This window comes from Mytilinidion resinicola (genome assembly GCF_010093595.1).
Source record: "Mytilinidion resinicola strain CBS 304.34 unplaced genomic scaffold BDZ99scaffold_6, whole genome shotgun sequence".
NCBI classification, from domain to species: domain Eukaryota; kingdom Fungi; phylum Ascomycota; class Dothideomycetes; order Mytilinidiales; family Mytilinidiaceae; genus Mytilinidion; species Mytilinidion resinicola.
Window position 1 is genome coordinate 164,659 of NW_022985442.1, and position 23,676 is coordinate 188,334.

The window sequence follows — 23,676 nt, forward strand, 5'->3', positions numbered from 1 at the left end:
CGAGCTCCCCGTACCTGAGGAGATGTCAGCTACTGGCAAACTTATTAGTCGGAGGTTGGTACTCTACAAAGATGTGAATGAGCTGCAAGCAAAGAACAAGGAACTCCTTCTAGGTCTCCGGGGTATGACCGAGAAATTTGAAGGCGCAGAAGCAGCGGCGCAAGCAGCAAGGATTGAGCAGGACCGCGAAGAGCTGGCAAAGTTACGAGAACAATGCGCGCGATACGAAGACGAGTTAAAGTCTCTGAACCACCGGTCACAGAGTTTCGCCCAGGAACGAGACATGTTTCGACGAATGCTAGCACATCGTGGCCAACTGCCAGAGGGCTCTGATCTTGCTTCCGTGTTCGGCCAGTCTATTGACGGTCGCGCAACCGCTACACCTCCCCCTGGCGACATGATGGAGAGCATCGAGCAGTCTCCACAGGCGCAGAATGCTTCGGACTACGCAAAACTGATCAAGGACATGACTAGCCATTTCGATGCCTACAAACAAGAGACCGCAACCGATCTCGCCTCACTCAAGCAACAAGTCGACAAGCTCGCGAAGGATAAGGGCGAATTGCAAACTGAGGTTTCACGATACAGCAGTCAGCTTACCATTGCGCACGAGCGTTACGAACTTCTTCAATCCAACTTCGGCATGCTCAAGTCTGAGAATGGAGAATTGCAGAAGCGCACGCAGTCTCTCCAGGAAGTCGCGGCCAGACAGGACCTCCTAACCCAGAAAACCGCGGAGGATTACACCGAAGCAAAGGCACTAGCCGATGGCATGCGTAATGAAAACGCGAATCTGAAAGCCGAACGTGAGTTGTGGAAAAAGATTGAGGAACGTATCAGCGAAGACAACCGGTCACTCCTCGACGAGAGGGCTCGCCTCAACAAGATGGTCAGCGACTTGCAGAATCTGCAAAACGAGCGCGAACTTTCGGACTCAGAGAATCGACGACGATTACAGAACAAGATTGAATCTCTGGAGACCGAACTTCAATCAGTGAAGCGAAAACATGATGACGAGCTTGAAGATGGGAAGAAGCTTGCATTGCGCCGAGAATATGAACAAGAGCAGAGCAGGACCAGAATCGACGATCTTGTGAAGACCCTCGGGAACATTCGCGAGGAGCTTGTCGCTGCTAAAACCGAACGTGATCAGCTTCAGACTCGAGTCGACGAGATGAAGATTGAACTTAGGACTGCCGAAGAACGAGCACATACTCTTCAGCCACGCCCAACACCTCGCACAAATGGCGCCAATGGAACCGCCGGCCCCACGATCAATGAGGATGGTCTCAGCAGGGAGCAGGAGCTTGCGCTCGAGATTTCAGACCTCAAGCGTGACCTTGAACTTGCGCGTGGCGAAGTTGAGACTACAAAGGTGCACATTGAGAGTTACAAGGGGATTGCACAAGCCTCGGAGGAAGAACTTGCATCTCTCAACGACACCTATGAGCAGTATCACGAAGAGACGGAGAGCACGATAGCCGAGAAGGACGCAAGAATCAAGGATCTTGAGCAACGGGTGGATGAGATCTCATCCGAGCTAGCAACTACGAACCAGGAACTTTCTGAAGTCCGACGTGCTCAAGAGGAAAGCGCCACCACATTCAACCAACAGAAGGAGGTTCTGGAATCGGAAATTATCCGACTCAAGGACGACTGCGAGCGCTATCAAGAAACGGCCAAGATGCATCAAGAGGACCTCAAGGCCCAAGCCGAGATTGCTAAGCAGGCTCAGCAAAGCTATGAGAACGAGCTTGTCCGACACGGTGAAGCTACGAAGACTCTTAGGACTGTGCGGGAGGAATACAACACCTTGCGGACCGAGGTTGCAGACATTAAAGCCCAGGGCGAGGCTGCTCGTACTACCTTGGCGCAAAGCGAAGAGCACTGGAATGAAACACGACAACGGTACGAGCGAGAACTTGGTGAACTACGGACCCGAAACGAGGACATGAAGTCTCAAAACAAAATTCTACACCAGCAGCTCGAGAACGTCAGCTCGCAAATTGCAAGCTTGAAGCAGAGCCGAGTATCGATTGCTGGTGGCGAGGAGGATATCGCTGGCTCTCCATCTTCGGGGCTTGAGAGCCTCCAAGAGGTTATTCGATACCTCAGACAAGAGAAGGAGATTGTTGATGTTCAGTACGAACTGTCTATACAAGAAGCTAAGCGACTGAAACAGCAACTTGACCATGCTCAGAATCAACTTGACCAGACTCGCGAAAAGTTGAATTCGGAACGCCAGACCCAGGCCGACAAGGAGCAGAACGCGCTCAGTCACAGCAAACTTATGGAAACTCTTGAGCAACTCAATCTGTTCAGGGAAAGCAGCGCTACTCTTCGCAACGAGGCGCGCCAGGCGCAGGCTCAACTGGCTGAGAAGATGAAGGAGGTCGAGGACCTCGTGAGCCAGATTCAACCTCTTCAAACCCGTGTGCGCGAACTCGATAACGCACTCGAGACCAAGAACGGAGAATATGAGCTTCTGGAACAGGACCGTGATAGGTATCAGAAGCGAGCTCAAGACATTCTGCAGAAGTACGATCGAGTTGATCCCGCGGAACTCGAGGAACTCAAGTCTCAACTCAAAACTCTTCAGACAGAACGCGATCAAGCTGTGACGGAGCTTCAACCACTGCAAGAGCAGTTGAACGGAGTAGAGGAGCGGATCCGTGTCGCGACCGAAGCCGCGCTGGCTGAACAGAAGGCGACGTTCGACGAGCGGAGGCAGAAACTGGTAGACCAATCCAAGAGTAGGGACAAGGATAATCGCGTTATTATCAATGGTCTCAAACAAGAGCGTGAGGGACTGCAGCAGCAGATTGCCGAGGTCAAGACAGAGCTCGAAACAACCAAAACTGCGCTAGAGGAAGCACTTGCAAATGTGAAGCCCACGGACACGTCTATGGATAATTCGGAAGAGGGTCAGGTGGATGAAGGCAGTGCGACTGGTTTCTCTCTGGAGGAGAAAGAGGCCCTCCAAGCTCGTATCAATGAAGCCGAAGGCAGGGTGAACCAGGAGGCTAACAGAGCTGTCAACCTTCACATACAAGTCGATGCACTCCAAGGGCGCGTTCGGGAATTGGAAAACCAGATCGTAAGTGAAGTAGAAGAATTCGAAAGGCAACTTTGCTAATTCAACTCCAGGCTGAACTCCACCAACGGGTTGCTACCGCCAATACTGAAGTAGCTGAAGCCAAGGCCCAGAAGGCTCAGCTGGAGGTCCAGGTTCAACAGCTGCAGGCACAAGTACCTCCACCTGCCAACCAGGACACTAACGGAGACTCTTCGGAAGAGATCGAGAAGCTCAAGGAAGAGCTCGCGATTACTCGGAAAGAAGCAGATGATCTGCGAATCAATGCTGCAATCGCGGCGGCGACCAGCGCTCCTTCTGATAGCACTAAATCTATCACCGATCAAGTTGCCGAACAGGTGGCTCTCATTCGCACGGAACTGGAGGCTGCACAAATCGAGAAGATCCAGGCGGCCGAAACACTTTACCAGAGCCGGACAGAGAAGATGAAGAATTCTCTTCAATCTAAGCTCAAAGATGGCAAGGAGACTATCAAACAACAACTGCAACAGGAGCATGAGGACGCTATGGAGCAACTCCGATCAGAGCATGAAGCGGCGATCCAGCAATTGAACACGGAGCACCAAGCCGAGATTGCCACCCTCCATGAGGAAGCTCGACTGCTAGTACAGAAGGGTGCCGAAGACCAGCCTGCAAAGACGGAGCAAGACAAAAGTGTAGATGGCGCTGCGGCGGAATCAGCGGATGGTCCTGAGAAGGAGCCTATCGCCTGGGATGCTCCAGAATCAGTCATCAAACATTTCGTGTCTAACCACCCTGTTGTGAAGGAGATTCTCATCCGCAACGTCCAGAAGAAGCTTGCGCAGGAGAAGGAGGCCGCCATAGCCGAGGCGATTGAAGAACAGACGAAGGTCGCTGAGGCCAAAGAAAAAGAACTCAATGACACCTACACCAAGAAGATCAATAACTACGAGATGGATTTAAAGAAGGCCAATCTCAAGGGTGGCATGCTTGAGAATATAAGGGCTCGAATCTCTGTTGTCCAGCAAGCGGCAAAGGAGACCCCAGAACGACCTGTTGGTGAGGTGTGGGCCATCGCAGAGAAGGCGAAGCCACCCCAGGCCAAGCCAGGTCAAGTCGCACAGGCAGCGTCGGCTACGCAGATGGCGGTCCCTGCCCAGCCAGCACCTCTGGCTCCGTCTGCGTCTTTGACTAAGCCTACGGAATCAACACAGTCTGCGCAATCGACACAGGCTGTGCCGCCGACTCCACCTCAGCAGCCCATCGCCAACCAGCCTGCGTCGCACCTACAGCCTCCAACCGGCCCACACGATCCTAGCCAACCGTCGCCCACTGCATTTGGACAACCAGGGTTCGGTCAAGCTCCCCAGGGCAGCTTCGCCCATCATGCATCCGCCCAACCACAAAACCCCTTTGCAAACCGCCCGGGTTCCTTTGGCCAAACCAATATCCCGGGCCAAAACCGCCCCGGTTCCTTCGGCCAGCCACTACCATCTCAGGTCCAACCCAACCTCTTTGGCCAGCAACCAAACATGGCACCGACGATGCCCGGCTACAACAACCAAGCCAACATGGGCCGTGCTAGCCCTGCCTTTGGCGGCCTGATGCCAAATCCAATGATGCAGCAGCAAAACCCCCTACGATCCAACTCGCCTGCGAACCAGCAACAGCAGCAGTTCCCGGGCCAGCAAGCGAACCAGTTCCGACAGCATCTCGGACAGAGCATGCAGACTGGTATTCCACGCGGGGGAGGTCTGCCAAGACCGGTTGGTCGTGGACAGCAACAGCAACAGAACCAGAACCAAGGCGGTAATCAAAACCAGAGCCAACTCCCCCGCGGCGGACGACGAGGCGGAGGAGGACGCGGTAGTCAGCAGCAGCATATTCAGACCGGCAACCTACCGCAAGGGCCAGCGGCGCAGAACAGTCCAAAGGGGTCGATGAACCCGGCGGCTAGGCAATTCAATCCTGGTAGTAGTGGTGGGAGTGGGATGAAGAGGCCACGTGAAGACGGAGACGGCACAGATGGCGGGCATCAAGGGGGAAAACGGGCGCGCGGAGGCGCTGGCGGTGCGAACTGAGCGAGCGGAATCTACGAGCGGAGACTGACTGTACTTTTACGCATGGGGCTAGAGCTATAGGGCACGGACTGCCCTGCCGATGCGATGCTATGCATTCTCCTTTGTCATATGGTGGTGTTTTGAGTTTTTAGTTCTTTTCCTTTGTCAACGCACTGGGGAGAGAACGAGTCTCTGGGTCTGAGCCGTCTGGCTGGGGAAATGGGATAAAAGCATTTCCGATCGAGGGATGTAGTATAGGGACTTCGGCTCTGCTATATTATAAGGTAGATTTGAGTACATTTGGTGTTTAATTAATTGCAACATGTGAGATACGTAATTGGGCGGATTAATGTGTCTAGAAATGGCATGCTCGAACTCTGGGGATAAACAGCCACGGGTGTCTTCAAACAACTACCTGGGCTGTTAAAACCATGCTAATACAGCTCTGATTCCTGCCGTAGGGTGGAAGATGGAAGATTGTTTAGTTCACAAGCTTGTGGAGTTTGCATCTCAAGTTCTAAATGGGAATATGCCAGAGGGGCGTTAAGCAGCTCAACACACTGCCAAAAAAGCTGCTTAATCTACACTTTCCCAAAAATAAAACAACGGTTCCACGAATGAAGCCAGTCCCAGCTTTACGGTCGGCGCCTAGCCGCCCAATAAGCACCGCCCGATGTTTATATTGGCTGCTCGCAACACCACAGCAGGCGGTTAAACTCTTTCTGGGTAAATTTAGACGTTGCCGGGGTAGCGGTGCGGGAAGAATCATTGGCGCTATTGGACCTGCATAGGCCTGCGCTGGCGTGGAAAGTGTAGCGCTCGAGAGAGATGGTGCAGAAGACGGTAACATCTTCCGTGCAGATTTCTTTTCTACCACAACCAAGAACTGCCAATCTGCTGTCTTCTGCTTTGGGCCCTTGGCCCCATTCTGACATTCGTCTGCGGGGTCGTTTCCACGGCGCTTACAGATCCCTACCTCTGCCACCCCACCACCTTCAGCTCCTTCGCAGGCCACTGAGGCTGAGCACTGCACGAGACCCTCCATCACTATCTTTCCGTTCGTTTGTTCATATTGTTTGCTGTCCCTCTCCCTTCTCTTAGCTCTCGACGCTTTTAGCACGCCTCAATCTTCATCAATAGCCCCCACCAACTAGCCATCATCATCCATCATGTCTTACGGCGGCCCACCACAGGGAAGCCCTCCGCCACAAGGCAACTACTATCCTCGTGAGTACAAGTACGCGTAGAGAAGGGACGATATGGAGCTTACAGACATGCAGCTCCTCCAGAGAAGAGCGGCGCATATCCTCCTCCAGCAGGTAATCCGATCCATCCGCACCATCATCCCTCAACTTCACGGCTAATATTCCCTAGACCACGGACAGCAACAGCACTTTGCGCCTCCTCCGCAGCAAGGACAAGGGCAATTCAACTATCCACCTCCTCCTTCGGGTGGACAATCGCAGCACCAATACGCACCTCCTCCGACCTCGAGTCCACCGGCGCAAAACTACCCCCCTCCACCTCAGCAGCAACATCAGCAGTCATACGATAATCGCGCCTCATTCCCCCCACCAGGCCAGCAGCCACCACAGCAACAACACTACGCGCCCCCTCCTGGCGGCAACGCCCCACCCACGTCCGGCTACGGAGCTGCTGCGCCGACTCCCTCTCCCCAGCCCCCTGCTCAGACTGTCAATATGAACTCTCCAGGCCAGCTACAAGGCGGCGCACCACCAGCAGTACACTTCGTGGGAGCGGCCAGTGCGACCGCAGATGATGTGGGAACTTTCAATGGCGGAAGCTACAGGATTAGCCACCGTGATACGAACACTATTTTGACGGTACAGTTGGCGATGGGATGTCCACTTGTAGCAAAGCCAGGTATGTTCGCCTCTCCAAGATAGCCTCCAATCTCTATCAGTTAGGGAGTATGCTGATGAGATCGTTTTCTAGGCGCCATGATCGCAATGTCTCCCACCATCACCCTCAAGGGCCAAATCAAGTTCAGCATGAAGAAGCTGCTCGTTGGCGGCGAAATGAGCACTTCCACTTACACCGGGCCCGGCGAACTGCTTCTTGCTCCAAGCGCCATCGGTGATATCACCAATATCCAACTCTCAGGCCGAGAACAGTGGTCTGTCGGCAAAGACGCGTTCCTTGCTGCGACTCAGGGTGTAGTCAAGGAGTACAAGAGCCAAGGTTTTGGGAAAGCCATGTTCTCCGGTGAGGGCCTCTTCGTGTACAAGATTTCAGGGCAAGGTATCATGTGGGTGACGAGTTTCGGTGCCATTATCCGGAAAGATGTAAGTCATCCCAGCGCCTCCTTCGTTGTTATCAAGAGTACTGACCATCCCTAGCTCCAAGAAAACGAGAAATACATCATCGATAACGGTCACCTCGTTGCCTGGAACTGCAAATACGTCCTAGAGCGTGTGGCCAGCGGTGGCATCGTTTCCGGACTAACCTCCGGCGAAGGCTTAGTCTGCAAATTTACCGGTGCGTATACTTCCTCCTCATACATCTACCGCACTTGAACCGAAATGACCCCAAACAGGCCCTGGCACCGTTTTCATGCAGACCCGAAACCCACAAGCCTTTTCGATGTGGCTCGCTGCCAACGCTCAGCAGGCTGCAATGTAAATTCTCAAACCACGAGAAACATGAAATATGATATTTGATCTCTGCTTTTCTTTGGCTCACTTTTCTTTTCATTTAGTGAACGCCACCCGGCACTCGAGCAAACTGGTATGCACGTTTTTAGTAAGCATAAGCCTGGTCCTGGATGATTGCTCTTGTTAGCGGGGCTTTTCTGTGTTGGAGCGTAGCAGTAGGGTTTGAACGTTTGTCACCCATTTCTGTAGTTCCTTCGCTGTCTTAAAGGTAGTGTGTAGGTAGGTAGGAGACTGAATCAAACCATCCTCAATGACTCTCAAAACCGAATTTCTTCATTGTATTCGTTATCATTTATTCATCCCTGTCAGAGCCAATGTTCATCCCTCGTCAACTCCTAAACCTCCTCCCTCCCAACCCCTTCTAACCCAAATACCCCTCCCTCACCCCAAACCGCTCGTCCCCCACGGGGCTCCAGAACACCCCCTTAGGATCCCACTCCCGCTTCACCGCCGTCACCTCCTCCAGCCCCTCGCGCGTATACACCTCCCCCATCTCCTGCCCAAAAATCATATTATTCGCAAAAATCACCCTCTCCAAACCGCTCGCATCATCGCTCTCCCGCACCGTCCGCACCACCCCCCGCGCCGCCGCATCCGCCGCGCCCCGCGTCGCAGGATCCGTATACCACGGCGTAAACTGGAAAAACACGCCGCGATCGCGGTGCGCGAAGTACGTTTTGTTATTAGGAATCGCAGCGTTCGCGAGCTGCGCGCCGGTGCTCCACGCGCCGAAGACGGCGTAGGTGCGCGCGGCCGCGGAGGGGTTCGCGGCGCCGAAGGCGACGAATTGCGCGAAGGCGGATGTGATGGAGGCAGGGCTGATGGTGGCGAGCATGGCGTTGTAGGTTTCTTTGAAGCCGCCGTGGGCGCTCATGGCGGCCGAGGACGCGTTCATGGCGGTGAAGTCGACGAGGGTTGTGGTTGCGAGGATGGCGGTGGCGGAGGCTTCTGGAGTCAGGAGAGGAGCTGCGGCGGCTTCGGCGGAGGCAGAGGGGCCGTAGTAGTTGGCGGAGATGATGAGCATGGGCGCGCCGGCGGCGGGGGTGCCCGGGGGTGCGCGGCCGAAGATCAGCACTGGGAGGAGGGGGCCCGGGGGTGGGAGGAGGGAGGTGAAGAGGGTGGCGGCTTGGGCGATGGCGGTGCCGGGGAGGATGAGTTTGCGGTTCCAGATTTTGGAGTCGGGGAGGGAGAGGGCGGCGATGGGGAAGGTGCGGAGGGTTAGGGAGAGGATGGCTGTGAGGCCGTGGCCGGCACCCCGGAGGGTGGAGACTGGGGGGTGTTAGTTGGGGTGGGGAGGGGAGGGGATAGGGGAAGGTGATTAGGAGTGGGGATGGAAACAGGGATGGGGAGGACAAGGGACTTACAGAGAGAAGCTTCAGCGCCGGTGGAAGACGGCGTAAGGGTAATAACTGAGCCGGACGCGCTTGCGACGCGGATGGAGAGGACGTGGTCGACGGCGAGACCGTGGAGGCCGGTTATGAAGCTGTTCCCGCCGCCGAGGAAGTAGCCAGCGACCCCAAGGGCGTCCGAGTTGCCCGTAACTGCGTTGAAGGATCAGTATGCCTTTAAATATATAGTTTTGGATATGAGAACGGGGGAAAGAGGGGCATACGCGTATAGCACCCCTCAGCCACGCACGCCTTGATGATCTCGCCTGTTACAGCGCCACCACCTATCGTAACAGAGCTTTCCTCCTTGTTGACAGCCACGGAGTTGAAGTTCTTCATGTCGAGGTAGATCGTCTTTTCGCCGATGGGGACGAAGACGCCATGGCCGCCACCGCCGGGAACCACGTGGAGGGAGTTTTGGGAGGCGAAGTTGATGACGGCGATGATGTCCTCTTCGGTGGAAGGGACTACGACGGCAAAGGGGAGCTTGACGCCGAGATCGGACCAGCGCGATATGATGCTGTGGAGGTCTTCATCGCCTTTTGGGATGGTGACGGTACAGATGGGGGGAAGGGCGGAAGTGAGGGCGGAGGCGAGACTCATGATTGATAGAAGATATAGGGTGTGGGGAAAGAAATTCAAGCGGAAGAGGCGAAGCTTGAAAAGACATCGACAGGGCCTAGTATCTTTATAGGAATATTGGGAAGCTAAAGATCGTACGTTACATCAGCAGCGATCCTACAAAAGTGACCCATCGTACTTATTGGGCAATGCACAGTTTAGGAGATAGATATGGTTAACGCACCGTCCAAACTCACGTCAGCACTGGGATGCAAACTGGTTAGAGGTTAGAAAGTCGGAGGAGAGGGTAGCTTATGGCTATATACAGGACGTCTTTGCGTCCGGCGACTTAGCGCTGAAATCAAGCTACAAAATTACCGTATAGGGTAGTATTTCCGGACGCCTTTAGGGGAGAATCCTCTAGCAGCCTCCTAGCCAATCGACCTTCAAGCTAGTTCAACATTTAGCCCAGAAAAGGTGGTTTACCGGGGTCGACTCAGTACTCGCGCTAGGTCACCGGACGCTAAGAGGTCCTGTATCTGACACCTGCGGGGGCGCTTGGTCTATGTGAGTTAGGAAGGAATCACGGCTAGTCGATCTGCTTGTAGGGATTGAATTGGCTTACAAGGGAGTAACCTGAGCGGGCTGCTCGCCCTCCCTGTCAGTTTCAGGGGCATTATAGTAATATCCTAGGAAAATAGTTGCGGTTACGACTATAATGCCCCCAAAACTGACAGGGAGGGCGAGCAGCCCGCTCAGGTTACCCCCTTGTAGCTACCAACTAGAGTTCACGTCAGCACGGTGGGGAGCTGTTCTAGGCTTGCTTGACAAGCGGGCGAGTGTTCTTATAGAGCGCTTTAGTGCTGCAAGCAGTCTGTTCAGTTTCGTTCATTGGTGTATTTTTTTTGCATTAGCTAGAATACATCGGTGCTGTGCTTTTTCAAACCTAGAGATGCTTTGCGGCATTCCATCAAGTACCAAGGTTTCCGATGCACTTGTAGTAGTAAAGTCAACTCCTGAAAACAAAAGCGAGTCTTGATATGTATGATGCGCGTGTACTTCGTATCTGGGGTTCAAAGAGAGTTCGCGCCGTTGTCTTTTACTGGTTAGAGGTTTATGCATAAGTGAATTAGTGGGGTTGAAGGTTGAGAGTAGGATGTTGAGCCTGTAAGCGGAGATGAGGCTGTCTGACATGGCCGGACGAGTGCATTGTTTGTTCAAGATGGTTGATATTGTTTCGTCTAGATTGTTGCAAAAATACGGAAGAAGCAAGTAGAAGCGGAAAAGTAGAAGGGTCGAGTAGGGTCATGTGACGTCCCGAAATCTCCATGATCGGTCGCCCCGGGCCGATGGCTTGACGTTCGTTGACATTCTGTCTGTCAGGCCAGCGCGAACCACTACTCTTCCTCAGCATTGCTCCATCTCGGCATCCGCTGTGCGGTGGATACTCGTCGCTCACTTTTACTCTGCTCTATTGCGCCTACGAACTCGTTTCCTTCTTACTGGTGATCTACACGTAGCTCGCGCGGCGCACCGTCCGCCACCCATCCCCGACATCACCATGGCTTTCCAAGCACCCGCCAGTCTCCAGGTGAGGATTCCCGCCACTCGCGTTTATACATGCCACAAGAAGCCTCTTCGCTGACCAAACTCCACAGAGCATGGCGTTTGCGAACAGCCAACTCTGGCCTTCGATGTCTGCCATCATTCAGACACCTTGGAGAGCCCTAACGCGCCAGGCTCCTTCCTCCGTCGCCTCGAGGCCAAGTCGACAAATACATACCGAAAGGCCGCTGGAGACCACTGCGCAGCCTGAACAACATGTAAGAAGGTATTAATGATAATGCAGGGGAATCGAGCTGATATCTGACTAGGTTCAGTCTACCCTTGAACTCCCCGAATCGCTCCAAGGAGTTCCAATATCGGCGTTGCGATTTAGCCCATCCACAGAGCTCCTGAATAGCTACCCTACCGTTTCAAGCACGCTAGCAGCAGGTATGAACAATCCTAATAATCTACTTGTGATAATGTAGAAATTAATCATCCCCAGTCCCGCAAAATGCCTTGCGCTTCTGCAATCCTTTCGCTCGCTGCCTTGCTCCTACGATGATGGCCAGACAATACTCCACCATGCCCCGTTTTGCCACATTCGTAAATCCCCGCCCGATACCTCGTCCCGGAAACGTCGGCTTAGCATTGGCTCAACGGAGAACAGCTTTCGGTGTTTCCTCGTCTCGGAATCTCCTTGCTCATCTTGAGGCTACGGCCAACAACAACCCGTCCAGCGCAAGCGCTCAGAATGCTCTATACTCTGCCTTGCTCCGAGCCGACATGCCGGAGATCTTGGTAGAGCGATATCAAACAGGGCGTTTCGCGACGAACCCGGCCAGCGAAGCAGTGTACATCAAGGCGCTGGAACGCGTTGGACAAGCAGAGAAGGCACAAGCCATGCAGTCGGCAAAAGATAGCAACGGTCACGGCAGCACTCTCAGCGCAGAACAAATGCAAGCCATTGGTCAAGCAGTCGGCTCCCGCGTTCGAGGTGGTAACGTTTCCGTCGCGCGCTCTGGCTCTGGCGACAAGACAAGCCCCTTGTACGTTGTGGTCGAAGAGTCTACTGGCAGCACCGTTTTCAAGTGGATCAAGTTTTTGCTGTACTTTGGACTCATCACCTACATCTCGCTCATCGTCATCACTCTCATGATCGAAGCAAGCGGTATGCTAAAGAAGGTTGGCGGTACGCAAAACACGGAAGCAAGGCCGGAACTTCAGACAACACGATTCAGCGACGTCCAGGGATGTGACGAGGCCAAGGAAGAACTCCAGGAACTTGTCGAATTCTTGAAGAACCCCGAGAAGTTCTCCACTCTTGGTGGCAGACTGCCGAAAGGTGTTTTGCTTGTTGGCCCCCCTGGTACCGGAAAGACCCTTCTTGCTCGAGCTGTTGCCGGTGAAGCTGGCGTCCCGTTCTTCTACATGTCCGGCTCCGAGTTTGACGAAGTTTACGTCGGTGTTGGCGCTAAGCGCGTCCGAGAGCTGTTTACTGCTGCCCGCGCTAAGGCCCCTGCTATTGTCTTTATCGATGAACTGGATGCGATAGGTGGAAAGCGAAACGAACGCGATGCAGCATACGTCAAGCAGACCCTCAATCAGCTTCTCACCGACCTTGACGGCTTCGACCAAAACTCGGGGGTTATCTTCCTTGCTGCGACGAACTTCCCTCAGATGCTTGACAAAGCTTTGACCCGACCTGGCCGTTTTGATCGCCAAGTAATTGTTCCGCTTCCCGATGTGCGAGGCCGTGTCGCGATTCTCAAACATCATATGAAAAACGTCCAGCTTGCCACCGATGTTGACGCTGCGTTGCTTGCCCGCGGTACACCTGGATTTTCTGGGGCCGAGCTCGAAAACATTGTCAACCAAGCCGCGGTTCACGCTTCAAAGGAGAAGAAGCAGAAAGTTGCTATGATCGATCTCGAATGGGCCAAGGATAAGGTCATGATGGGAGCCGAGAGGAAGAGCGCCGTCATCCAAGAAAAAGACAAGATATCAACTGCTTACCATGAGGGTGGACATACCTTAGTCGCTCTTTACACGAAAGGAGCAGACCCGCTATACAAGGCCACTATCATGCCTCGAGGACATGCACTAGGTATCACCTTCATGCTGCCAGAGATGGACGAAGTCAGCAGAACGAAGCGACAGTACCTCGCCTCGCTCGATGTCTCTATGGGCGGCAAAGCGGCCGAGGAGCTAATCTATGGCGAAGACGACGTTTCAGGCGGAGCATCAGGGGACATTCAAAATGCGACACATGTTGCATATGTCATGGTCACCCAGATGGGCATGTCTGACAAACTAGGGAACGTCGACTTCAACTCTGACTTTTCGCGGCTCTCGGGCGAAACCAAACGGCTCATCGAGAGCGAGGTCCGTCGGCTGATCGAGGAAGCGAAGGTGAGGGCCAAGAATCTGCTCATCGCGAAACGAGGCGAACTGGATCTGCTAGCAAAGGCGTTAGTGGAGTACGAGACGCTCGACAAGGACGAGATACAGAAGGTCGTTAAAGGAGAGAAACTCCCGCTTCGATTGACAACCTTGCCTGGCACTCCCATCAAGCTTCCGGAGATCACATTACCAAGTCTCAAACCACCCGGAGGCGACGGGGATGATGAACCCGGGGCAGGTGTGCCAGGGACACCGGGATCGGGCGTGTACACTGGGAGCGGTTGAGAGTTTGTTGGGCAGACGTGACTTCTGGTTATGTCGAGCATCATAGGAGTTAGTTGTAGGTAGCGTCTCCTCTATCTCCGCCTCTTAGTGAGGATGGCTGGCCGACTATGGTCGCCGGTTTCTTTTGTCTGTATCAAATATTGCTGGGTGGTATGAATCACTAGGAAAGAGAAAAGCATTTCCAATCTCAAACCCTCCTGTGTGGGTTTTCTCGTGCTCGATGTGAACTGACTGTGTAGACCTTTTTGACGCCGCCTGAGGTGGCTTCATGCGTTATCAGGCTTTTCAAAACGATGTTGTTGAGTCTCGTTCGTATTTCGGAAAGAGAAAATCGATTCCCATCTTCAAGATTTCCTGTATTGATTTTATCGTACTCAATGGGGTCTGTGTACACCTTGTTGACACTGCTTGAGGTAGCCTCACGTACTACCAGGCTCGTCTAAGCAATGACGTTGAGTCTTGTTTGGATTTCGGAAAGAAAACAAAACAGTTTCAAATGCACATGGCTCTCTTCATGTGTGCTCCAGGAGATGTGTGTACACCATCTTGACGCCGTCTGAGGTGCCTCGGTACTGTTTCCGGAATCTGAGCGAAGTCGTCTTGACAGGCCTGATACCTAGCGAGGCCACCTCAGACGGCGCCAGCATGGTGTACACAACTTCGCCTAACTGCTCATAGGCTCGGCGTCATCATTCCTCCCAAGTCAATTTCCAATCCTGTCTCGCTCTCTTCATGTACAACAGGGGTTGGAGTGTGTACACCGTCCTAGCGCCATCTGAGGTGCCTCGATACTGTTTCCGGAGGTGTAAGTCAATCGTTTTGACATGTCTGAAGCTTCGTGAAGCCAGCTCAGACGGTGCTAGGACGGTGTACACGCATACCGACTCCTCCGTCAGCTCGGCGTCACATTTCCCCATAAACTGTTTCCAATCCTGCCTCGCTCTGTTCATGTGTAATGACAGCAGGAGTCGGGATGTGTGTACACCATCCTAGCACCGTCTGAGGTGTCTCGATACATCCGAGCGAGGTGAAACCTCGTGAGGCCACCTCGGACGGCGCCAGGAAGGTGTATACAAACGCGCCTGACACGGATCGGCGTCACCCTTCCTCCGATGTCGCATTTTCTTGTTTACCACACACCTCTCCTCCTTCTCCCTTCCATGCCTCATCAATTCCACCACAACTATGGGAAAATCGAAGGCAGCGAAAGCCGCAAACGCTAAAACCCGTGCCGATACTCTCAGGCGCGAGCTCAACATCCACAAGCAAAAATTGCCGTCGCTTCACCAGGAGCTGGGAAGCACCGAATGGCAGCTCAGGTCACTGACTCAACGGCGCACTGAGATCTTCACCACCCTTGCCAAAACAGCTAAGATGGAGCGCGATCTAGCTGAGGCTGAGCGTGTGGCGGCTCAGCATGCCTTGACTCAGCCTGCGGGACAGCATCAGCCTGCGCTGCTCTCGTATCAGGGCCCGCGAGAGGAGCGGCGAGAGTAGGTACCTGAAGTCTGGTCTATTGCAGGAGAGTTTTGCTAACGTGTTTAGGGTGATGACTCGCTCCAAGACGCTTCCTGACGCTGGTACAACGGGTGCAGACACGACGCGATTCAAACCCTACGTTCGCGTCAAGCGTGAGCCTGATGCGGATGCGGGTGGTGGCATCGGACACGTTCCTGAGGCGCCAAATTCAGGCCTGTCGCAGTCGTTCCTTGACGGCTATGGCAGTGCTCCCCGGCGCCTCCAGGGGATTGGTCAAGGCGCACGCGATGAGTCTCCTTCGTACGAGAAGCTGTTTGATTCGCTCAAAGTTCCTACTGGGCCGCGGGGTCGGGGGGGTCCACAGATGGCTTTTACGGCCCCAGGATCTGGGGCCAAGAATGCCAATCTGGAACCTCTGGGACACGGCACTTGGGGATCGCGCGCAGATCGTACAGCTACAGTCAATGCCTTTGCACCACCGCTCACCACGTCGAAGGCCCTCAGGCAGCCGTCTGAGGAGGGCGAGTTGGCGGAGAGCTCTCCGGCGATCAAATCGAGCCCATATTCGAAGCGTGGTGGACTTCTGCCTTACACCTTCGGGGCACCCCTGACGGCGCCAGCATCATTGAAGCGAAACGCTACGGAGGACGAGCATCACGATCTCGTCGCCAAACGCCTCAAAACCGAGGACAATCTAGGCTTCATCATGAAAACAGCTCCTTTCAGGCTCAGTTCTTGCCCCATTCAGTTCGGCACTGCGGACACGCACCACCGTCTGGGGCTCCTCGATGAGGTTCCTGATACCAGAGACACAAGGATTGACGATGATGAAACAGGACCGAAGGAATAGTAAATTGGTAGGAGGCATGCGTGGGATGAGTGGTCACTTCAGGTCATGGTGCATGTCATAATGGTATTCTCCTTGGTGTGTTGAATTAAAAGGCTGGTATTCGAGCAGGTGCTATCCTGGTACTTGTTTTGTATCTCTTCCTAATTCAGGTTTCCTCTCGACCTCAAACCTAGCGAAACAGAAGAAACAGCAAACTCACCCAGCTAACCCAGTCAACTCCCCAATCGCCGCCCCCATCTCCGCCATTGCCATCGCCGTCAGGCCCTGCCCAAACATATGCACCGTCCCCATCAGCAAACACCCGATGCAGATACACGCTGTAGCGAATAGCGCGATGTACCGCTTCCCAAATAGGTCTTGCAGGTAGCCGGCGTACGGCGCTGCGGCGCCGATGGCGAGGATATTCGCGGTAGGGAGCCAGGCACTTCCGTGTATGATGCCCAAATCGCGCGCGATGAAAGACACGCTGCCGCCGATGAAATAGAGGATTACTTGGGAACCTGCCTCCGAGTGTGAGCGAGGGCTCGACGTACCTGTGTATAGAGCCGCGAGAAACGCTCCCGCGAGCAGCCGTTTGATACTCCATGTTACCTTCCCATCCGAGCTATCCCCTTTATACGCACCGCCGTTCTCGGTATCGATGCCGCTCAGCGTAAGCTCCTTTCTTAAAGCATTTTCTTTGTTCTCTTGGAATTCAGCCGTGTCTTCGATGTGGGAGGGTTTCTCTTCGTCGGTGGGCTTGGACTAAGATGTCGCGAAGGCCACGGTCGGAGGAGTAGGTGGAATGATAAACCCCGTGAACAGCATCCCGGACCCAGTCCGCGTCCCAGTGCTTCTCTAGGATGGGCTTGAATTTGATCTTGGCTAGATTCCCAAGACTAGGGATATCGTATTTAGCGCTGGCATAGACGTCCACGTGTTGCAGCGCGTGCTTGCCAGATTGGTCGTCGTCGAGTGAGTAGTCGTTGGTGTACGCGAACTGGATCATAGATCGAACAGCAGTAGGGTCGTCGTAACTCAGGTCGACTATGCGGTCCTTTGCCTCCTGCGTATCGAGCATTAGCAGAATGTTCGCTTCGAACTCTATTTGGCACGGGCTCTAAACATACCTTAAATGCCCCATTGCATGCATTTTCAAGGAACTTCACCTGGCTGCAGAGAACAATTCGATGAACAGCGTAGCTGGTATCGCGGCAGCGGATCTCAAGATCGCTGTATGCTCCATTAGAAAGGTAGCTATCAGAATTAGCGCCGGTACTAGAGTAGTCAATTCTTGAAGAGGATGTGCCTACTTAGATAGATCAAGACGTACGTCTTTCGGGGAGTTTGGGACTCGTAGCATTTTGAGCAGTAGTCACATTATCTTCCCGTGCTTCGCGGTCAAACGTTTGAAAGAAAGAAGACACGGTTAAGAAAATGTCAATGAGGTTGGTGGGCTCGAGTAAAAGTACCGGAAGAGTAGGTGCGTGGAACCATGGAAGCTCAAGCGCTCTAGAATAGTCTCGCTAAGGCTAAATTAGGTTATTGCGGTAAAAGCTTAGCACTTGTCTTCTAAGCCGCGCAAGTGTTCTGTATGAGTCAGTCTACTTCACGGATCAGAGGGCCTTTACTCTTAGACTTGGAAATTCTAAAGACCTGATTACCGTTTCTCGGGAGCCCGTAGCCCTAGATCCCATGATACATATTTCCAAGTAGATCGGCAAGAATTGAGGGGAGGTGGGTGTAAGGTGAAGTGAGGTGGAACGTTCGTAGACGAGTTATTCTAGGCTAGTCATGGAAGGAGGAAGCGGGTTACGCTAATGGAGATGGTGTGGCGTTAGCGCGGATCTTTGGAGGACTGCAGCTAAATTGCTGTTCTAGAGAGATGGAAAATTTGGAGTTGCTATATCGTTTGTCATTGTTGATATAAATAGTGCAAGTTTTGTGCTACTGGGCCACTTGTAGTTGCAATGGTGGGACCGAGACTCTTCCAGTTTTTGTTTTTTTTGATAGCTTAGCATGTGGTTGTTTCGCGCTCAACGGCGGAAGTTTCAACCTTTCTAGGTACGCAAAACCCTGTTAAAGCGCTGCTCTATCATTAAGGCACTATAATCTTGTCTCGTGATTCTCTAAACGATGCTAAAGAGGTGAAATAAGAAAGGTGTGAAGTGTGAAAGGCGTAAAATGAGAAAGACGTGATATGAGCAAGCCGTGAGACGAGGAAGACGTGAAATGAGAAAGCAGTGGAATGAGTACGACAAGTTGTGAGGCAAATTAGTAGTCAGTAGGGGGGTCCTCTATGGAGCCATATATTTCACTTTATTTTGGCAACCATCAATTAACTCGAACAGCAGGTTAGTCGGTCGGCGCAACAACTCGACTCAAAGCCCCCCCCCCAGGGGCCATGAGTTCGAATCCAGCTCATGTCAGCAATCGACATTATGGCTGTTTCCTATAGATTCGACTGAAAAGTCGCGCGGAAACATAAGTCCATCGTCGCGGAGTAAACTTGCAAAGGTTTCTACACCCTCCCCCGAGGAGGGTGGTCTTTTGCTCTTTTAGTCTTTTTCTGATCTCTCTGTTGTACATCTAGGCTCGATCAGCGTCTAGTGTCTCTTCGGGATCAGGTTCGAGCTGGATTTGGTATCATTGGGTTTACGTCAACGTACCAGTAGATGTGATAGATTTTGAGACAAGTATTGATACATTTTTTACATACCATACCCAGGAAGCCTACCTACCCAGGTGATCCTTTCTTACACCTACTTATGTGAATGCCTCACTTCCCATTCTTACTCTCTTCTTCTTCAGCAACAAGCGCCTCCACATCCCTCTCCATAAGCCACGTCCGCACACTCTCCATCACCTTCTCCAGCGTCATTCCCCCATCCATCACATCATCCAACCCATGCACCGTCAAGCCACTCCTATGATCTGTAACTCTCTGCTGCCCCCAATTATACGTCCTCACTTTATCCCCCCTCCCCATCTTCGCAACCCCCACCACATTCCGCCGCATTTGCACCATCTCCTCCTCCCTCTTCTCTCTCCTCGCCTGCGCCAACCTACTCCTCAGCAACTGCCACGCCTTCTCCCGATTCTTCGGCTGGCTCCTATAATCCTGCATACTCACACTCGTCATGGTCGGCAAATGCGTCAACCGCACCGCCGAATCCGTCGTATTAACATGCTGCCCCCCGGCACCCCTCGCCCTCATAATCTCCGTCCTCACCTCCTTCGGATCCACATAATAATCGCTCTCCGGATTCTCCAGATCCATCTCCTCCGCCGCGCCCGAGCTCGGGAACGATGGCAGCACCAGCACGCTCACGGCGCTCGTGTGCACCCGCCCTTTAGATTCTGTCGCCGGCACGCGCTGCACGCGGTGCACCCCGGCCTCGCACCGGAACAGCCCGTACGCGCCCGCGCTCTCGATCTCGAGCACCGCCTCCGCGAGCGTGGATTCGCTGCCGAGGATGTCCGCCGACTCGAGCTTCAGCACCGAGGTGCGGTAGCCCGACCGCGAGCAGAAGGCTTGGTACATGCGCAGCAGGTCGCCCGCGAAGATGGCGGCTTCAGACCCGCCTGCGCCAGGACGTATCTCCAACAGACATGGTAGATTCGCGAAGGGGTGTTTCGGCACCAAGCTGGTCTTCAGCGAGCGCGCCGCGGCGGCGAGCTCGTCGGCCGTCGAGATCATGTCATCGGCGGCCAGCTCGCGGAGTTCGGGGTCGGTGGTCGGGTCGTGGATGAGGGATTGCAGCTCGCTGAGAGAGGCGGTGGCTTTGTCCCAGTCCGCTAGAGCTGTGGACACGGGGCCGATTTCGCCGAGTTTCTTTGCGGTTTTCGAGTCGAAGCCCGCGGCGAGCTTTTGCGTGAGTTGGTCATGTTCGGCGGCGACGGTGCGGGCGCGGGAGAGGAGGGCGGTGGAGAGGGCGTCGTTTGAGGCGACTGGAGGTTGTGGTTAGTGTTAGGATGGGATGAAAGAGCTTGGGATTGGGCGCACGGGATGTTTGGAAGCGGATTTGCCGTCTTCTCAATGGCCTCAGGGAGCGGAGAAGACATGGCCGGCATATCCAGGGGATTGCAGACATTCTTTGCGAGAAAGTCGCACGAACGTTAGGCTGAAGAAGCTCTTGTGATTAGCGGCACTAACCCACTATGGTATCCGACGTATATTTTGTGAGGCATGCACGTCAGCAGCAGGGGATTAAAACACAAACCAAAACAAGGGTGGTCACCAATCAGCTCTTCAGCATTTACTTTACTGTGCAGCCGTGCGCTTACTAAGATGACAAACGACAGTCTGCCTTCCCTGGGGCATACTGAGATGGTACCGTATGAGCTAAGTATGCCAAGCCAAACCCCTGCTAATCCGTGTAGCGTGGAGCAGCTGATCCAATAAGAAGCCGAGTCTTAACAATTTTCTTGCAGGGGGATTCGCGATGTTATTAGCATACGCAAGCTCAATGTTACAGTCCCCACGCAAAATATACCTAGGTGGGTATTTTGTACATCTGATACCACAGTAATATATGTATGGTTCTATACGGCGTGCTTGGCGTTCCGCCAATCACTCGCTTACCTTTTGGTTTGTGCTGGAGCAGTACCTTTGTAGAGTGAACAGTAGAGCTTCATCCCTCACAACTACCTTAAGAAGATACCCCCACCCCTCCACTCTACTTTACTCTACTCTAGTCTACTCTAGTCTACTCTACGTAATCCCCGTGCTGAGCATGGAATGTGCCAAAAAACCCTGTCGTGTAATATGATTCACGAGAAAAGCTCGCCGGGCTAAAGATTAAACGAGACCGAAACATCTAACATTAAATATTGCAATATACTCCTTATGTTGCATTGTCAATTTACTCGTCTCCATGTCAGCATTCCATATCGTTAAGCGCATATCGCTACTCACACCCTACGCCTGTATATTCTAAAAGAGTCCCAAAATAGAGCTTGGCCACAACAGGGGCCCCTGTGTGCATTTTCTCGGTGTCTACAATCCCAAGAGCGTCGATCTCAGGGTCTGGGAAAGCGCGGTAGCTCCTTATTTAGAAACCAAAGTATCGAACGATTGCAAATCCAACCTTTGGGGTTTGGGAGTGTATAAACCAGTTTCACGGTAGTCCCCCCCCCTATCCGCCTCTCACATTCTCAGCATTCATTTGTACCTGGACGTTCCATCAACATCCAACCTCATTTCCATCCACAACGTCTATCCTCCTGAAAAACGGTACCGCCCTTCTCCACGACGTAGACGACCACGTCCGGAGCGAGAAGACAGATATATTGGTTACAGGGAATAAGATTACTAAATAGCTCCTGACATCGGCGGCATGCGGACCACCGGTGTAGCCCGGGAATCTATTGCCTCTCTAACCACAGTGCGAGGATCGTTGACGAGATGTGCTTAGGTCTCCAAGCAGGGAGGGGGCCCTGGAACGGAAAATTCATTGTCAAGGGGGTGACGTTAAAGGAGATGCACCCGGCGATGCGCGTCGAGTGGGCGTGCAACCTAGGCACTATCAGGCGCGCATGCGCCGTGTGGAAGGAAGGCGAGGTTGAGAGTCTAGCTGTTGGGAAATTTGCGGATGTGGTTGTGTTTGATGCACTTAGTCCTGCCATGGTGTGTGCGAGTCAGCATGATCCGGTGGCAGCAGCGGTGATGCATTCAAGTCCGCAGGATGTGGAGTTAGTGATTGTAGATGGGATTGTTGGGAAACGGGACGGGAGTTTGGTGGATGTGGCTGTTGATGAGGTGGCGAGGTGGTTGGGGGAAGGGAAACAGTCAATTGGAATGATGTGGCGAGAGAGTTGGTGCGGTCGAGGGATCAAATCCAGGAAAAGACTGAGGGGATTAATTTAATAGATGCGAAGGAGAAGATGACGAGCGCGTTCTATATGAATCGGAGTTTGATTTTTGACGAGGTTTGAGGGTAAGTCTCAGGTTGTGAAGAAGCAGTTCTGTGTTGATTTGAAGAGGCATAAGGCCCGTATATATAGCTTATGAAAGGGGTACTCCCCAGTTCCCCCTTGTTACGGATATGGAAGGATATAACGCCACTGACACGCTAGTAGTGGCAACCTGAGTGTAAGCGTGTAGGACGTCTAAGCAGAGTGGACTCGCGAGTGATATAGGAAACCTTCTTGGTCATTGAAAGCAACCCCATTTTACCAAAGAAATACCAACCATACACTCCAGATTGCTTGTATCCCAACCTGAACCCAATGTCCATCAAACCTGAACGTAGTATTTCCAAAGCAACCCCATTGCTCCCAATCCCAATACCACTACGCCTACATATTTTATAAAGTGCACCACCGCAACCCCCAACAAAATCCAATCAACCATCCTCTAATGCTTCCAAAACTCGTCCGTACTATTAACCCTCGGAAACCCGCCCTCCGGCACCTTCTCCCCTAAAAACGCACACAAAGGGCTCCAGCTCTGCGTTACATTAAACACAAGCAAATCCTCCTCGGGCACAATGCTCTTAACCTTTTCAACATAGTCCTCGTACCATTTTACCCCATTGTGCGTACCATTGACATGATCATCGACGAGGGTACGTAACATGCCGTAATGCTTCAGCATTAATTCTTTCACACGATCAAACGGCGTCCGGGGGAGGAAGAACCGGCGAAAGCGTATTGTAAGGCTGCTTTCAGCGCCGTTGTGGTGGAGGATAGAGGGGACGATGGTGTCCATGATTGAGCGATGCCATTGCTGGAGCTTGTCGCGGATAGTGAGGATGACTTTGGCGTCTGGGTACGCTTCGAGGAGTTCGCGGTAGAAGATTGTGCAGGGAGTGTCTGTGAGTGCCTGAATATTCCATTAACATTGCAAAAAAAAAAAAATTTGTGTTGGGTAAATTGCGTTTTCGGCGGTGGGAAGAGATGGGATGGAGGGGATTTACCATGCAATTCCCTAAAATTTGATCCCAGTGGTGTTTGGTGAAAGGGGTGCCGCGGTTCTCGAATTTTGCTTCCAGGGCTTGCATCCACATGCTTGCGTTCTGGCGGGATTCGTGCACGAGGGTTTCGAAATGGTAGCAGTCGTGGTAGCCTAGGTTGAGGAGGACCTGGCGGAGAGCTTTTCGGGGTTAGTGTGACGCGGTTTTGAAGCGGACAGGTGGTGATGGAGCGTACATGATGTTCCTGTACGAGAGAGTCCCAGACCTATTATCTTTAGCGGTACGGTGCGGTTTCCGGTGGTGGTTTCATTTACTTTACAATCGACGTTTAGCGACGCCATAGTTTGGAAGTGTGAGATAAGTTGACTGAAACACAGGTTTTGTGGCTGCTGCTTGGCTTAGATAATGGGTTTTGTTGATGATCTGGTGATTCGAAACCTTGAATCATCGCATAGTCGTATGAGTGTATATGATAGTTG

At 53.0% G+C, this 23,676-nt stretch overlaps 8 protein-coding genes across 8 annotated transcripts; 4 read left to right on the forward strand and 4 right to left on the reverse strand.

The window, feature by feature from the left end:
- The first annotated feature begins 1,059 nt into the window (after positions 1 to 1,059).
- Positions 1,060 to 5,458, forward strand: BDZ99DRAFT_460855 (uncharacterized protein). Its single transcript, XM_033719481.1, has 2 exons — positions 1,060 to 3,097; positions 3,148 to 5,458. Exons 1-2 carry the CDS (start codon positions 1,175 to 1,177, stop codon positions 5,134 to 5,136), a joined length of 3,912 nt encoding a protein of 1,303 aa, XP_033579037.1. The 5' UTR covers positions 1,060 to 1,174; the 3' UTR covers positions 5,137 to 5,458.
- A 553-nt stretch (positions 5,459 to 6,011) lies between these two features.
- Positions 6,012 to 7,990, forward strand: BDZ99DRAFT_496593 (DUF124-domain-containing protein). Its single transcript, XM_033723451.1, has 6 exons — positions 6,012 to 6,342; positions 6,396 to 6,434; positions 6,490 to 6,999; positions 7,072 to 7,421; positions 7,476 to 7,614; positions 7,673 to 7,990. Exons 1-6 carry the CDS (start codon positions 6,285 to 6,287, stop codon positions 7,756 to 7,758), a joined length of 1,182 nt encoding a protein of 393 aa, XP_033579038.1. The 5' UTR covers positions 6,012 to 6,284; the 3' UTR covers positions 7,759 to 7,990.
- A 206-nt stretch (positions 7,991 to 8,196) lies between these two features.
- On the reverse strand, positions 8,197 to 9,739 carry BDZ99DRAFT_352891 (FAD-binding domain-containing protein; the record flags this gene model as incomplete). Its single annotated transcript, XM_033714544.1, has 3 exons — positions 8,197 to 9,059; positions 9,155 to 9,331; positions 9,403 to 9,739. Coding segments are annotated over 3 exons (1,377 nt in total), but the record flags the coding sequence as incomplete, so codon positions are not given.
- Positions 9,740 to 11,300: 1,561 nt separating this feature from the next.
- BDZ99DRAFT_517945 (intermembrane space AAA protease IAP-1) lies at positions 11,301 to 13,972 on the forward strand (the record flags this gene model as incomplete). Its single annotated transcript, XM_033725238.1, has 4 exons — positions 11,301 to 11,330; positions 11,398 to 11,562; positions 11,614 to 11,734; positions 11,790 to 13,972. 4 exons carry the CDS (start codon positions 11,301 to 11,303, stop codon positions 13,970 to 13,972), a joined length of 2,499 nt encoding a protein of 832 aa, XP_033579040.1.
- Positions 13,973 to 15,352: 1,380 nt separating this feature from the next.
- BDZ99DRAFT_260670 (uncharacterized protein) lies at positions 15,353 to 16,386 on the forward strand. Its single transcript, XM_033713789.1, has 2 exons — positions 15,353 to 15,469; positions 15,518 to 16,386. The coding sequence occupies exon 2, from the start codon at positions 15,522 to 15,524 to the stop codon at positions 16,299 to 16,301; it is 780 nt and encodes a 259-aa protein (XP_033579041.1). The 5' UTR covers positions 15,353 to 15,469; positions 15,518 to 15,521; the 3' UTR covers positions 16,302 to 16,386.
- Positions 16,387 to 16,995: 609 nt separating this feature from the next.
- On the reverse strand, positions 16,996 to 17,536 carry BDZ99DRAFT_382906 (uncharacterized protein; the record flags this gene model as incomplete). The annotated part of the gene is made up of 2 exons (XM_033715299.1): positions 16,996 to 17,346; positions 17,384 to 17,536. Coding segments are annotated over 2 exons (504 nt in total), but the record flags the coding sequence as incomplete, so codon positions are not given.
- Positions 17,537 to 18,947: 1,411 nt separating this feature from the next.
- BDZ99DRAFT_438994 (release factor) lies at positions 18,948 to 20,374 on the reverse strand (the record flags this gene model as incomplete). Its single annotated transcript, XM_033717641.1, has 2 exons — positions 18,948 to 20,231; positions 20,287 to 20,374. 2 exons carry the CDS (start codon positions 20,372 to 20,374, stop codon positions 19,060 to 19,062), a joined length of 1,260 nt encoding a protein of 419 aa, XP_033579043.1. The 3' UTR covers positions 18,948 to 19,059.
- Positions 20,375 to 22,638: 2,264 nt separating this feature from the next.
- On the reverse strand, positions 22,639 to 23,538 carry BDZ99DRAFT_383261 (uncharacterized protein; the record flags this gene model as incomplete). The annotated part of the gene is made up of 3 exons (XM_033715319.1): positions 22,639 to 23,106; positions 23,201 to 23,376; positions 23,433 to 23,538. The coding sequence occupies 3 exons, from the start codon at positions 23,536 to 23,538 to the stop codon at positions 22,639 to 22,641; spliced, it is 750 nt and encodes a 249-aa protein (XP_033579044.1).
- Between the last annotated feature and the right edge of the window lie 138 nt (positions 23,539 to 23,676).